Raw genomic sequence first — 17,500 nt, forward strand, 5'->3', positions numbered from 1 at the left:
GTCACATTGTAGGCTCTACAGAGCCAAATGACGTCACATTGTAGGCTCTACAGAGCCAAATGACGTCACATTGTAGGCTCTACAGAGCCAAATGACGTCACATTGTAGGCTCTACAGCGCCGAACCCACTTTTATTCAGCTCTAAAATAGGAGTATGAATCGGCCCTTACACCTAGGTTGGTTATGGCGGGTTTAATGTATTGTGCCAGGGGCCCGAGGTCTACTTCGGACATCATTATTTGCAGCATGACTGTGTTTAAAAATGATGATTTCCGTTTTGCTCTCATTTAAAAAAAAAAAAAAATGTAAAGCCATCCAGGCTTTAATGTCATGGAGACATTCCAGGAGTTGGCTTGGAGGGGTGGGACTGTCTCGCTTGACGGGGAGGTAGATTTGGGAGTAAATGGAAAGACGTGCCATGTTTGCGTAGAATTGACCCCAGGGGGAGCAAATAAAGTGAGAAGAGAATGGGGCCCAAGGATTGAGCCCTGGGGCACCCCATAGGTAACCTGACGCTGCCAGATGGGGGCGGTATTGGGCATGTTCCCCAACACAGCTTCCATCTGGGATTTCTCAGGGAGTTCAGCTAACACCGATCCGTTCCGTACCGAACCAATCAGCGTGAGCTAAGGGCGGGATATGTGCGAAACCGGATGTGAAGCTATATATAGACACGTCAATATGATTGGTTGTGTTTGCACGCCCACACGGTGATAGACAGACGGTCCCATCCAATCATCTACCAAGTATCTTGAAAAAAAAGTGAACAGCCCCGTCATCGAATTTGCTTCCGCGGTCCCAGATCCCAAAAAGCTGTGAAACAAATTTGTGTAGCAAAGCTTCTTGGATCTGGCAGCGTCAGGTTACCCCGTAGGGGAGGCGGGCAGAAGATGACATTGAGCGACCGGTGCCGACGGTGAAGCTTCTCCCAGGGACGTACGACCTAAACCAATCCAGTGCTGTGCCCTTTATACCCACCCAGTGCTCAAGACGTGAAAGTAGGACAGTGTGGTCAATCGTGTCAAAAGCGGCCGTAAGATCTAAAAGCAATAAAACCGCAAAATTGCCAGAATCTGTAGTTATTGAAAGATCATTAAGAACTCTTAAAAGTGCTGACTCTGTGCTATGAAGTGGTTTAAAACCGGACTGGAACCTCTAAAAAATACTGTTTCTATCAATAAGATCCTGGATTTGTAAAAGTACGACTTTCTCCAGAATCTTAGAAATAAAGGGGCGTTTAGAAATGGGTTTAAAATTGGAGAGAATTGTGGTATCTAGGTTTGGTTTTTTAACTCATTCATCGCTACTAAGGGGTGCCAAAAAGTCCCTGAGCGCCAGTTTCTATACATTTTTTTTTCTCTCTTCCACTTGTAAACACCAGAGACCCAGTGAATGTACCGTTTAACACTAGAGACCCAGTGAATGTACTGTTTAACACCAAACACCCAGTGAATGTACTGTTTAACACCAGAGACCCAGTGAATGTACTGTTTAACACTAGAGACCCAGTGAATGTACTGTTTAACACTAGAGACCCAGTGAATGTACTGTTTAACACTAGAGACCCAGTGAATGTACCGTTTAACACTAGAGACCCAGTGAATGTACTGTTTAACACTAGAGACCCAGTGAATGTACTGTTTAACACTAGAGACCCAGTGAATGTACTGTTAAACACTAGAGACCCAGTGAATGTACTGTTTAACACTAGAGACCCAGTGAATGTACTGTTTAACACTAGAGACCCAGTGAATGTACTGTTTAACACTAGAGACCCAGTGAATGTACCGTTTAACACTAGAGACCCAGTGAATGTACTGTTTAACACTAGAGACCCAGTGAATGTACTGTTTAACACTAGAGACCCAGTGAATGTACTGTTTAACACTAGAGACCCAGTGAATGTACTGTTTAACACCAGAGACCCAGTGAATGTACTGTTTAACACTAGAGACCCAGTGAATGTACTGTTTAACACCAGAGACCCAGTGAATGTACTGTTTAACACTAGAGACCCAGTGAATGTACTGTTTAACACCAGAGACCCAGTGAATGTACTGTTTAACACTAGAGGAGACTCAGTGAATGTGAACCACAGTGAACAGTGAACCCAGTGAACCACAGAAAACACACGTCTTCAGTCAAACGTATGAAAGCAAAAACATGCCATTTTTATTTAAAACGGGTGAAAATCAACATATAAAATATAGAAAAAAAACAACCCAAATATATCCTTATGGAAACAAAAACTAGTTTGTAACTCCAAAACCTGTTGGATTGGAGAGTAACGTAAAGTCCATATCGTCTACATGCACACAGGATTAGGGCGATCTACAAGCTCGCAGCGTGTCACAGTGTACGCGTTGTGCGAGCTTGTAGATCTGCCATGATTTCGTCCTTGTCGAATCATAAATCAGGCTTTACTGAGGGGGAAATAACAACAAAAGAAAAAAATAAACAATTTTCCAGTTCACTGTGCCTGTCTCGGGTCCTAGCTCCTCTGTCCTAGCTCCTGTGTCCTAGCTCCTCTGTCCTAGCTCCTGTGTCATCTCTCTCTCTCTCGGAGGTGGAGTTAGTTGGTGTCATCTCTCTCTCTCTCGGAGGTGGAGTTAGTTGGTGTCATCTCTCCAGGAGAGCAGTCATCTCTGTCCCCCACGCCCGATTCAGTTCATCATGATGAAGTTACCCTTGCAATGAGCTGAACACAATAAAACAGAACAACAGATCAGATTCAGTTCATCATGATGAAGTTACCCTTGCAATGAGCTGAACACAATAAAACAGAACAACAGATCAGATTCAGTTCATCATGATGAAGTTACCCTTGCAATGAGCTGAACACAATAAAACAGAACAACAGATCAGATTCAGTTCATCATGATGAAGTTACCCTTGCAATGAGCTGAACACAATAAAACAAAACAATAAACAAGTAGGTGAGCCTGTTTATACATACAGTGGTACAGCGGTGCCCAAAAGGTATGGCCCAAAATAATAATTAGAATTAAAACATTAAGACAAAACTCCTCTTTTTGGCATCTGCCACTTAAGGTGACTTGCTTGATTGACATGAAGGGTCCTCTCTATTAACCCATTCTGACCTGAGGTCAGATTCATACGAGGTTTCCACTGGGACACACACTGGTCTGATTAAACATGTGAACGTTTATACTGTAAGCCCACATCGTCTCCATCGGGTGGAAACCTCACGTCCAAAACGGTTACTTTTAAGGATTAAAAAAAAAAAAAGCAACAGTAGCAGATCTACAAGCTGATAAACACATCGCTTCGCGCTGCGAATAGAATACTATTTGTAATAGAATACTATTTGTAATAGAATACTATTTGTAAGTGGTTTTAGCTGAATGATAATCTAAAACTTGTGACTAGGGATGTCCCGATACCGATTTTTTCCCGATCGGATATTTATATTTTATAGAACACGTTTATGACAACACGTCACAACAGTACAATATCCCAAATCACAGACAATATCCCGTCTGATATCACGATATGGATTTAATATTGATATTAGGGGATGTCCCGATCACGTTTTTTTGGCTCCCGATCAGATTCCGATCATTTGAAAATGACGTGATCGGCCCCGATTTCCGATCACCCGATCCGATCGGGTCAACCCTACTTGTAAGTGGTGTTAGCTGAATGCTAACGGTGTTTTTTTTGCTAACGGAACAACTTGTAAGTGGTGTTAGCTGAACGCTAACGGTGTTTTTTTTGCTAACGGAACAACTTGTAAGTGGTGTTAGCTGAATGCTAACGGTGTTTTTTTGCTAACGGAACAACTTGCCGATGAACTCTGCGACGGCGTCGTGCTCTCCTTCTGCCCGGATGGTTCCGGCGATGCTGTCGTTCTCCAGGATGGGAAGAAACAGCTGCACGAAGTCTGAGGTGTAGGGGGGGGCGATGACGTCCAGGACCTGAATGGAAACAAGACCACAACCAGGACCTTAATGAGGTGTAGGGGGGGCGATGACGTCCAGGACCTGAATGGAAACAAGACCACAACCAGGACCTTAATGAGGTGTAGGGGGGGGCGATGACGTCCAGGACCTGAATGGAAACAAGACCACAACCAGGACCTTAATGAGGTGTAGGGGGGGGCGATGACGTCCAGGACCTGAATGGAAACAAGACCACAACCAGGACCTTAATGAGGTGTAGGGGGGGGCGATGACGTCCAGGACCTGAATGGAAACAAGACCACAACCAGGACCTTAATGAGGTGTAGGGGGGGGGCGATGACATCCAGGACCTGAATGGGAACAAGACCACAACCAGGACCTTAATGGAAACAAGACCACAACCAGGACCTGAATGGAAACAAGACCACAACCAGGACCTTAATGAGGTGTAGGGGGGGGGGCGATGACGTCCAGGACCTGAATGGAAACAAGACCACAACCAGGACCTTAATGGAAACAAGACCAGGACCAGGACCTGAATGGAAACAAGACCAGGACCAGGACCTTAATGGAAACAAGACCACAACCAGGACCTTAATGGAAACAAGACCAGGACCAGGACCTTAATGGAAACAAGACCAGGACCAGGACCTTAATGGAAACAAGACCACAACCAGGACCTTAATGGAAACAAGACCAGGACCAGGACCTGAATGTAAACAAGACCAGGACCAGGACCTGAATGTAAACAAGACCAGGACCAGGACCTGAATGTAAACAAGACCAGGACCAGGACCTTAATGGAAACAAGACCACAACCAGGACCTGAATGGGAACAAGACCACATCACAACCAGGACCTTAATGAGGTGTAGGGGGGGGGGCGATGACATCCAGGACCTGAATGGGAACAAGACCACAACCAGGACCTTAATGGAAACAAGACCACAACCAGGACCTTAATGGAAACAAGACCACAACCAGGACCTTAATGGAAACAAGACCAGGACCAGGACCTTAATGGAAACAAGACCAGGACCTTAATGGAAACAAGACCACAGACTACTTTTACTTTATATTATAAGTACTCTATATTTTGATGGCAACACTTTTGTACTTTCACTCTAGTTATAGAATGTCTGCACTGTGGTATTGCTCTTAGTAAAAGGCAAGCAAATAAAAACATTAAACATGCCAGCCAGGGAGGGTGCATGTTATTCTGTCAGCATTGTGTGTTTGCTATAAGCTCACATTGGTCAGTTTGTCTAGTGTCTGCTAGTAGACTTGGATAGGACTTTTTCCGCAGGGGCGCAAAGCACCCTGCATGTGGGCCGGTACGAATTGGACCCCCCCCCCATTTGTGAAGTGCTGGATACGGCTCTGCCTAGGGGCTAGGGAGAGGCGAGGAGAAAATGTCTAACATGCATTTATAGGCATGCACTTATAGAAGGAAATGAATGAATGGTGTCATGCGGTTAGATAGAAACCTGGTAAAGGTATATATAGTGAAGCATCAGAAGTTTAGCTGATACTAACCCATTCTGACCGGGCACCCATTTTGGTGTTGGCATCATGTTATGCTTTAGCTATTGAAAAATAGCAGATCTACAAGCTCATATCGCGCCACCGAGTGGCGCGATACGAGCTTGTAGGTCTGCTATTTTTGAAAAATTCGAAGAACGACTGACATTTTTAGAATCTGATCTCAGGTCAGAATGGGTTCATCAGACCAGTGTGTGTCCAGTGGAAACCTCGTATGAATCTGATCTCAGGTCAGAATGGGATATAGTGAAGCATCAGAAGTTTAGCTGATACTAAATACTTGAGCAGACGGAGACTAACCGATGGCATATTATGTAACTCTGACCTGAGATCAGATTCATACGAGGTTTCCACTGGACACACACTGGGTCTGATCAACCCATTCTGACCTGAGATCAGATTAAAAAAAATGTCAGTCGTTCTTCGAATTTTTCAAAAATAGCAGACCTACAAGCTCGTATCGCGCCACTCGGTGGCGCGCTATGAGCTTGTAGATCTGCTATTTTTCAATAGGTAAAGCATAACATGATGCCAACACCAAAATGGGTGCCCGGTCAGAATGGGTTATGTAACTCTGGGTGCTAACTATGTGAGCTGTGGGAAACAGATTACTGGTCTTGCAGATAGCCCAGAGATGCAGACCGTAGTATAATGGAGACTATGGTGTGATTGACCTATAGGACGCATATACACAGGGATATGACTGGGGAAAAGGTCACCGAGGGAATGGGGTGATGTAGCCACTATGAGTTTGAGCATGCAGGGCCCTGCCTTTGAAACAGACATAGGAAGAGACACGGTTATTTGCTGCCATGTGCGAACTGAAGAAAAGGAGAACAAGTTGATAAATGTGGTCAAGACAACCGGCATCCTGTCACTGACATCCTGTCACTGACATCCTGTATGGTGAAATGCAGACAGTACATGGTGTGACTGTAACAACATGAAACATGAAAATGCTGAGAGATGATGGTACTGGGTCCGGAAAAGAGGAGGTGATACGGCCTATGGATTAAAGGGATTGTGACATTAAAAAAAAGGTTTTGGAATTGTTCTTATTTATTTTTTTAGGTTTTATAATCTCAATTGCACCCAAAAAACATGAACTTTTAACATTCAGTAGATTTTCTGTTTTTCTGGGGTTTTCTGGCTCAAACAGGTGCTCTGATTTTCCTGCTGTTTGTGATGTAAGATCCTGCAAATCCCATATATGTCAATGGGATTTGCTGTTTTCACTGTTTTGCCTGTTTTCATTGTTGCTCAAAAGGCTTCCAAACCCCAAAGAAAACTTCAGACAACAGAAAATCCAAAAACTCCTTATTGGCTATTTTCCCTACCATAAGCCCTCAATGAATTGCATTGCATTGAATGGGAATTGAATGGGGCTATGGGGTGTTATGCTAGTTCGCTTATTTCCATCGAAAGAAGTAGTAAAGTGTGCCGCTTGGGATATTATTTACATTATGAAGAGAGGATATATACAAAGAAATTATAATTTTGAGCGATGGAAATAAGCGAAATTAGCACAACACCCCATAGCCCCATTCAATTCAATGCAATTCATTTAGGGCTTATGGTAGGGGAAATAGCCAATAAGGAGCTTTTGCACAAAATAACACCTGGACCTCTTTGGTGGGGACGTAACGACTACAAAGAAAGGTAAGAAAGCCTTTTAGTATGGAATTCTCCTTTAAGATGATAGACTAATATATGGGGTATTCAAATTTAGCCAAACTTGATGGAAACATATTGGCATAAGGGGCTCCCAATTATGGGGAGTTAGCTCCGGGGATTTTATACCCGGGAACTCTAAATTCTAATAATTGTATAGTGGCGAGGAACGAGATTGATCACCTTAAAATCCTCACACCGGACTCAATGCATCATCAGGACGGAGGCGATGGAATAGATTGTAAGTAGAAACCGAACCTTGAATCGAGACAGGAACTTTGTGGGAAGTGAATGTTTTGATTTAATGGTTTTTGTTATAATTGTTATTGATTGATTCTATTGACTAATCAATTTGTATTAGCTGATTTGAACTGCTTCAACCTGAGTAATTACTAAAAGCTATGACTGCTATTCCAAAATAAAACGTATATCTTTCCTGTATTTAAAGCAATTGTTTCAAGAGAATTATTTGACACTGTGGGACTCGTTCCACCATTGGGGTTTTGACCTCCTTGTCAGAGTAAAATATAGGTTCATGCATCTTAAAGAGTTTAATGGGTTACCTCTAACCACACCAATGTAAAACAACACTCTAGGTCTAGAATATATAGAAAAAAACACAATTGGTGCCGGAAGTGCATCAAAATAGAAGCTCCGGGGTGCCAGAGTTGTCTGATCACTTTTACTCTGAAAGCCATGAACACTTTCTTTAAAAAGTTGACTTGACAAAGTGACCTCACAATCCCCGATCATCTTAATATATTTATATACGCTCCAAAAAGCGTTCATATTTTGCGGGAGAGACGGATGAGGAGCAGAAATGAAGCGCCAGCATATCGATCCATTCATCACCACGGAGAGCGCCCTGGATGAGGAGATACGAGTCATTCTTTCCGCCGCGCTAACATGGGAGTCAATGACAAGCTAATAGTTGCACAGAGCGTTAGCATGCGGCAAGCGAAAAGCGAAATGCCCCAAAAAAAAATAGGAAAAATTCTGAATATTCTTATCTCGCCCTGTGTCGCTAGGACGTCCACAGACGTCGAAGGCACCTCTCGGTTCCAATCCTGTCTGAGTAGGGCTTTATAGATAGGGAGACTATCACAACCAGGACCTTAATGGAAACAAGGCCACATCACAACCAGGACCTTAATGGAAACAAGACCACAACCAGGACCTTAATGGAAACAAGACCACAACCAGGACCTTAATGGAAACAAGACCACAACCAGGACCTTAATGGAAACAAGACCACAACCAGGACCTTAATGGAAACAAGACCACATCACAACCAGGACCTTAATGGAAACAAGACCACAACCAGGACCTTAATGGAAACAAGGCCACATCACAACCAGGACCTTAATGGAAACAAGACCACAACCAGGACCTTAATGGAAACAAGACCACAACCAGGACCTTAATGGAAACAAGGCCACATCACAACCAGGACCTTAATGGAAACAAGACCACATCACAACCAGGACCTTAATGGAAACAAGACCACATCACAACCAGGACCTTAATGGAAACAAGACCACATCACAACCAGGACCTTAATGGAAACAAGACCACAACCAGGACCTTAATGGAAACAAGACCACATCACAACCAGGACCTTAATGGAAACAAGGCCACATCACAACCAGGACCTTAATGGAAACAAGGCCACATCACAACCAGGACCTTAATGGAAACAAGACCACATCACAACCAGGACCTTAATGGAAACAAGACCACATCACAACCAGGACCTTAATGGAAACAAGACCACAACCAGGACCTTAATGGAAACAAGACCACATCACAACCAGGACCTTAATGGAAACAAGACCACATCACAACCAGGACCTTAATGGAAACAAGACCACAACCAGGACCTTAATGGAAACAAGGCCACATCACAACCAGGACCTTAATGGAAACAAGGCCACATCACAACCAGGACCTTAATGGAAACAAGACCACATCACAACCAGGACCTTAATGGAAACAAGACCACAACCAGGACCTTAATGGAAACAAGACCACATCACAACCAGGACCTTAATGGAAACAAGACCACATCACAACCAGGACCTTAATGGAAACAAGGCCACATCACAACCAGGACCTTAATGGAAACAAGGCCACATCACAACCAGGACCTTAATGGAAACAAGGCCACATCACAACCAGGACCTTAATGGAAACAAGACCACAACCAGGACCTTAATGGAAACAAGACCACATCGCAACCAGGACCTTAATGGAAACAAGACCACATCACAACCAGGACCTTAATGGAAACAAGACCACATCACAACCAGGACCTTAATGGAAACAAGACCACAACACAACCAGGACCTTAATGGAAACAAGACCACAACCAGGACCTTAATGGAAACAAGACCACAACCAGGACCTTAATGGAAACAAGACCACATCACAACCAGGACCTTAATGGAAACAAGACCACATCACAACCAGGACCTTAATGGAAACAAGACCACAACCAGGACCTTAATGGAAACAAGACCACATCACAACCAGGACCTTAATGGAAACAAGACCACAACCAGGACCTTAATGGAAACAAGACCACATCACAACCAGGACCTTAATGGAAACAAGACCACATCACAACCAGGACCTTAATGGAAACAAGACCACAACCAGGACCTTAATGGAAACAAGACCACAACCAGGACCTTAATGGAAACAAGACCACATCACAACCAGGACCTTAATGGAAACAAGACCACATCACAACCAGGACCTTAATGGAAACAAGACCACATCACAACCAGGACCTTAATGGAAACAAGACCACAACCAGGACCTTAATGGAAACAAGACCACACCACAACCAGGACCTTAATGGAAACAAGACCACATCACAACCAGGACCTTAATGGAAACAAGGCCACATCACAACCAGGACCTTAATGGAAACAAGGCCACATCACAACCAGGACCTTAATGGAAACAAGGCCACATCACAACCAGGACCTTAATGGAAACAAGACCACATCACAACCAGGACCTTAATGGAAACAAGACCACATCACAACCAGGACCTTAATGGAAACAAGGCCACATCACAACCAGGACCTTAATGGAAACAAGACCACATCACAACCAGGACCTTAATGGAAACAAGACCACAACCAGGACCTTAATGGAAACAAGACCACATCACAACCAGGACCTTAATGGAAACAAGGCCACATCACAACCAGGACCTTAATGGAAACAAGACCACAACCAGGACCTTAATGGAAACAAGACCACATCACAACCAGGACCTTAATGGAAACAAGACCACATCACAACCAGGACCTTAATGGAAACTAGACCACATCACAACCAGGACCTTAATGGAAACAAGACCACATCACAACCAGGACCTTAATGGAAACAAGACCACAACCAGGACCTTAATGGAAACAAGACCACATCACAACCAGGACCTTAATGGAAACTAGACCACATCACAACCAGGACCTTAATGGAAACAAGACCACATCACAACCAGGACCTTAATGGAAACAAGACCACATCACAACCAGGACCTTAATGGAAACAAGACCACAACCAGGACCTTAATGGAAACAAGACCACAACCAGGACCTTAATGGAAACAAGACCACATCACAACCAGGACCTTAATGGAAACAAGACCACAACCAGGACCTTAATGGAAACAAGACCACAACCAGGACCTTAATGGAAACAAGACCACATCACAACCAGGACCTTAATGGAAACAAGACCACAACACAACCAGGACCTTAATGGAAACAAGACCACATCACAACCAGGACCTTAATGGAAACAAGACCACAACACAACCAGGACCTTAATGGAAACAAGACCACAACCAGGACCTTAATGGAAACAAGACCACAACCAGGACCTTAATGGAAACAAGACCACAACCAGGACCTTAATGGAAACAAGACCACAACCAGGACCTTAATGGAAACAAGACCACAACCAGGACCTTAATGGAAACAAGACCACATCACAACCAGGACCTTAATGGAAACAAGACCACATCACAACCAGGACCTTAATGGAAACAAGACCACATCACAACCAGGACCTTAATGGAAACAAGACCACATCACAACCAGGACCTTAATGGAAACAAGACCACATCACAACCAGGACCTTAATGGAAACAAGACCACATCACAACCAGGACCTTAATGGAAACAAGACCACAACCAGGACCTTAATGGAAACAAGACCACAACCAGGACCTTAATGGAAACAAGACCACAACCAGGACCTTAATGGAAACAAGACCACATCGCAACCAGGACCTTAATGGAAACAAGACCACAACCAGGACCTTAATGGAAACAAGACCACAACCAGGACCTTAATGGAAACAAGACCACATCGCAACCAGGACCTTAATGGAAACAAGACCACAACCAGGACCTTAATGGAAACAAGACCACAACCAGGACCTTAATGGAAACAAGACCACATCGCAACCAGGACCTTAATGGAAACAAGACCACAACCAGGACCTTAATGGAAACAAGACCACGACCAGGACCTTAATGGAAACAAGACCACATCACAACCAGGACCTTAATGGAAACAAGACCACATCGCAACCAGGACCTTAATGGAAACAAGACCACATCGCAACCAGGACCTTAATGGAAACAAGACCACAACCAGGACCTTAATGGAAACAAGACCACATCGCAACCAGGACCTTAATGGAAACAAGACCACAACCAGGACCTTAATGGAAACAAGACCACATCGCAACCAGGACCTTAATGGAAACAAGACCACGACCAGGACCTTAATGGAAACAAGACCACATCACAACCAGGACCTTAATGGAAACAAGACCACATCGCAACCAGGACCTTAATGGAAACAAGACCACAACCAGGACCTTAATGGAAACAAGACCACAACCAGGACCTTAATGGAAACAAGACCACATCACAACCAGGACCTTAATGGAAACAAGACCACATCACAACCAGGACCTTAATGGAAACAAGACCACATCGCAACCAGGACCTTAATGGAAACAAGACCACAACCAGGACCTTAATGGAAACAAGACCACAACCAGGACCTTAATGGAAACAAGACCACATCGCAACCAGGACCTTAATGGAAACAAGGCCACATCACAACCAGGACCTTAATGGAAACAAGACCACAACCAGGACCTTAATGGAAACAAGACCACAACCAGGACCTTAATGGAAACAAGACCACAACCAGGACCTTAATGGAAACAAGACCACAACCAGGACCTTAATGGAAACAAGACCACATCACAACCAGGACCTTAATGGAAACAAGACCACAACCAGGACCTTAATGGAAACAAGACCACATCACAACCAGGACCTTAATGGAAACAAGACCACAACCAGGACCTTAATGGAAACAAGACCACAACCAGGACCTTAATGGAAACAAGACCACATCACAACCAGGACCTTAATGGAAACAAGACCACATCACAACCAGGACCTTAATGGAAACAAGACCACATCACAACCAGGACCTTAATGGAAACAAGACCACAACCAGGACCTTAATGGAAACAAGACCACATCACAACCAGGACCTTAATGGAAACAAGACCACAACCAGGACCTTAATGGAAACAAGACCACAACCAGGACCTTAATGGAAACAAGACCACAACCAGGACCTTAATGGAAACAAGGCCACATCACAACCAGGACCTTAATGGAAACAAGACCACATCACAACCAGGACCTTAATGGAAACAAGACCACAACCAGGACCTTAATGGAAACAAGACCACATCGCAACCAGGACCTTAATGGAAACAAGACCACATCACAACCAGGACCTTAATGGAAACAAGACCACATCACAACCAGGACCTTAATGGAAACAAGACCACAACACAACTAGGACCTTAATGGAAACAAGACCACAACCAGGACCTTAATGGAAACAAGACCACATCACAACCAGGACCTTAATGGAAACAAGACCACATCACAACCAGGACCTTAATGGAAACAAGACCACATCACAACCAGGACCTTAATGGAAACAAGGCCACATCACAACCAGGACCTTAATGGAAACAAGACCACAACCAGGACCTTAATGGAAACAAGACCACAACCAGGACCTTAATGGAAACAAGGCCACATCACAACCAGGACCTTAATGGAAACAAGACCACATCACAACCAGGACCTTAATGGAAACAAGACCACATCACAACCAGGACCTTAATGGAAACAAGACCACATCACAACCAGGACCTTAATGGAAACAAGACCACAACACAACCAGGACCTTAATGGAAACAAGACCACAACCAGGACCTTAATGGAAACAAGACCACAACCAGGACCTTAATGGAAACAAGACCACAACCAGGACCTTAATGGAAACAAGACCACAACCAGGACCTTAATGGAAACAAGACCACAACCAGGACCTTAATGGAAACAAGACCACATCGCAACCAGGACCTTAATGGAAACAAGGCCACATCACAACCAGGACCTTAATGGAAACAAGACCACAACCAGGACCTTAATGGAAACAAGACCACAACCAGGACCTTAATGGAAACAAGACCACATCGCAACCAGGACCTTAATGGAAACAAGGCCACATCACAACCAGGACCTTAATGGAAACAAGACCACAACCAGGACCTTAATGGAAACAAGACCACAACCAGGACCTTAATGGAAACAAGACCACAACCAGGACCTTAATGGAAACAAGACCACAACCAGGACCTTAATGGAAACAAGACCACATCACAACCAGGACCTTAATGGAAACAAGACCACAACCAGGACCTTAATGGAAACAAGACCACATCACAACCAGGACCTTAATGGAAACAAGACCACAACCAGGACCTTAATGGAAACAAGACCACAACCAGGACCTTAATGGAAACAAGACCACATCACAACCAGGACCTTAATGGAAACAAGACCACATCACAACCAGGACCTTAATGGAAACAAGACCACATCACAACCAGGACCTTAATGGAAACAAGACCACAACCAGGACCTTAATGGAAACAAGACCACATCACAACCAGGACCTTAATGGAAACAAGACCACAACCAGGACCTTAATGGAAACAAGACCACAACCAGGACCTTAATGGAAACAAGACCACAACCAGGACCTTAATGGAAACAAGGCCACATCACAACCAGGACCTTAATGGAAACAAGACCACATCACAACCAGGACCTTAATGGAAACAAGACCACAACCAGGACCTTAATGGAAACAAGACCACATCGCAACCAGGACCTTAATGGAAACAAGACCACATCACAACCAGGACCTTAATGGAAACAAGACCACATCACAACCAGGACCTTAATGGAAACAAGACCACAACACAACTAGGACCTTAATGGAAACAAGACCACAACCAGGACCTTAATGGAAACAAGACCACATCACAACCAGGACCTTAATGGAAACAAGACCACATCACAACCAGGACCTTAATGGAAACAAGACCACATCACAACCAGGACCTTAATGGAAACAAGGCCACATCACAACCAGGACCTTAATGGAAACAAGACCACAACCAGGACCTTAATGGAAACAAGACCACAACCAGGACCTTAATGGAAACAAGGCCACATCACAACCAGGACCTTAATGGAAACAAGACCACATCACAACCAGGACCTTAATGGAAACAAGACCACATCACAACCAGGACCTTAATGGAAACAAGACCACATCACAACCAGGACCTTAATGGAAACAAGACCACAACACAACCAGGACCTTAATGGAAACAAGACCACAACCAGGACCTTAATGGAAACAAGACCACAACCAGGACCTTAATGGAAACAAGACCACAACCAGGACCTTAATGGAAACAAGACCACAACCAGGACCTTAATGGAAACAAGACCACAACCAGGACCTTAATGGAAACAAGACCACATCGCAACCAGGACCTTAATGGAAACAAGGCCACATCACAACCAGGACCTTAATGGAAACAAGACCACAACCAGGACCTTAATGGAAACAAGACCACAACCAGGACCTTAATGGAAACAAGACCACATCACAACCAGGACCTTAATGGAAACAAGACCACAACACAACCAGGACCTTAATGGAAACAAGACCACAACCAGGACCTTAATGGAAACAAGACCACAACCAGGACCTTAATGGAAACAAGACCACATCACAACCAGGACCTTAATGGAAACAAGACCACAACCAGGACCTTAATGGAAACAAGACCACAACCAGGACCTTAATGGAAACAAGACCACAACCAGGACCTTAATGGAAACAAGACCACATCACAACCAGGACCTTAATGGAAACAAGACCACAACACAACCAGGACCTTAATGGAAACAAGACCACAACCAGGACCTTAATGGAAACAAGACCACAACCAGGACCTTAATGGAAACAAGACCACAACCAGGACCTTAATGGAAACAAGACCACATCACAACCAGGACCTTAATGGAAACAAGACCACAACCAGGACCTTAATGGAAACAAGGCCACATCACAACCAGGACCTTAATGGAAACAAGACCACATCACAACCAGGACCTTAATGGAAACAAGACCACAACACAACCAGGACCTTAATGGAAACAAGACCACATCACAACCAGGACCTTAATGGAAACAAGACCACAACCAGGACCTTAATGGAAACAAGACCACATCACAACCAGGACCTTAATGGAAACAAGACCACATCACAACCAGGACCTTAATGGAAACAAGACCACAACACAACCAGGACCTTAATGGAAACAAGACCACAACCAGGACCTTAATGGAAACAAGACCACAACCAGGACCTTAATGGAAACAAGACCACATCACAACCAGGACCTTAATGGAAACAAGACCACAACCAGGACCTTAATGGAAACAAGACCACAACCAGGACCTTAATGGAAACAAGACCACAACCAGGACCTTAATGGAAACAAGACCACAACCAGGACCTTAATGGAAACAAGACCACATCACAACCAGGACCTTAATGGAAACAAGACCACAACACAACCAGGACCTTAATGGAAACAAGACCACAACCAGGACCTTAATGGAAACAAGACCACATCACAACCAGGACCTTAATGGAAACAAGACCACATCACAACCAGGACCTTAATGGAAACAAGACCACAACCAGGACCTTAATGGAAACAAGACCACATCACAACCAGGACCTTAATGGAAACAAGACCACAACACAACCAGGACCTTAATGGAAACAAGACCACATCACAACCAGGACCTTAATGGAAACAAGACCACAACCAGGACCTTAATGGAAACAAGACCACATCACAACCAGGACCTTAATGGAAACAAGACCACATCACAACCAGGACCTTAATGGAAACAAGACCACAACCAGGACCTTAATGGAAACAAGACCACAACCAGGACCTTAATGGAAACAAGACCACATCACAACCAGGACCTTAATGGAAACAAGGCCACATCACAACCAGGACCTTAATGGAAACAAGACCACAACCAGGACCTTAATGGAAACAAGACCACATCACAACCAGGACCTTAATGGAAACAAGACCACATCACAACCAGGACCTTAATGGAAACAAGACCACAACCAGGACCTTAATGGAAACAAGGCCACATCACAACCAGGACCTTAATGGAAACAAGACCACATCGCAACCAGGACCTTAATGGAAACAAGACCACAACCAGGACCTTAATGGAAACAAGGCCACATCACAACCAGGACCTTAATGGAAACAAGACCACATCACAACCAGGACCTTAACCCATTTAGACCTGAGAAAATATTCTACAAAAGGTCTTGTAAGTCCTGACAGTTTTCTGAAAAACCCCATGTTTCTATATCAGTGGTGCTCAAACGTTTTCACGTCAAGGACCCCCAGCATTATATGTAATCGACCGCCGACCCCCATCTGAACATATGTTGTTCCAGGGACCCCCATCTGAACATATGTTGTTCCAGGGACCCCCCATCTGAACATATGTTGTTCCAGGGACCCCCATCTGAACATATGTTGTTCCAGGGACCCCCATCTGAACATATGTTGTTCCAGGGACCCCCATCTGAACATATGTTGTTCCAGGGACCCCCATCTGAACATATGTTGTTCCAGGGACCCCCATGGCCACATGTTTTCATTGGCTAGTGGCCACATCTTTTGGCCACGTGACCAACTTTACAATTGTAAGAATAGATAGTAGTATATATGTATAGTTTCATTATAGATATTCCACTGTTACTTTCTTAGCTTACGCATGTTTCTTGATAAATGTTTTTATGTGATGTATTCCCATGCTTTTTTG

The 17,500-nt window shown here is 44.2% G+C and overlaps 2 protein-coding genes across 3 annotated transcripts in view; one reads left to right on the forward strand and one right to left on the reverse strand.

The window, feature by feature from the left end:
* Nucleotides 1-17,500, forward strand: part of ctsz (cathepsin Z) — a 471,668-nt gene that overhangs the window by 43,719 nt on the left and 410,449 nt on the right. The window lies entirely within an intron of this gene.
* Nucleotides 2,145-17,500, reverse strand: part of nelfcd (negative elongation factor complex member C/D) — a gene marked incomplete at its 3' end in the record, with an annotated part of 40,845 nt that continues 25,489 nt past the window's right edge. The window contains exons 14-15 of one of the 2 annotated variants that reach the window (XM_080792578.1): nt 3,809-3,938; nt 2,145-2,698 (exon numbers count right to left, since the gene is read on the reverse strand). In XM_080792578.1, the coding sequence (XP_080648704.1) occupies nt 2,664-2,698; nt 3,809-3,938 (165 nt within the window). Of the gene's footprint in view, nt 2,699-2,867; nt 2,903-3,808; nt 3,939-17,500 lie in introns of those variants that run through there. The other variant, XM_080792577.1, reaches the window with a different exon arrangement.

This window comes from Protomyctophum bolini (genome assembly GCF_963924005.1).
Source record: "Protomyctophum bolini genome assembly, chromosome: 20".
Lineage (NCBI taxonomy): Eukaryota > Metazoa > Chordata > Actinopteri > Myctophiformes > Myctophidae > Protomyctophum > Protomyctophum bolini.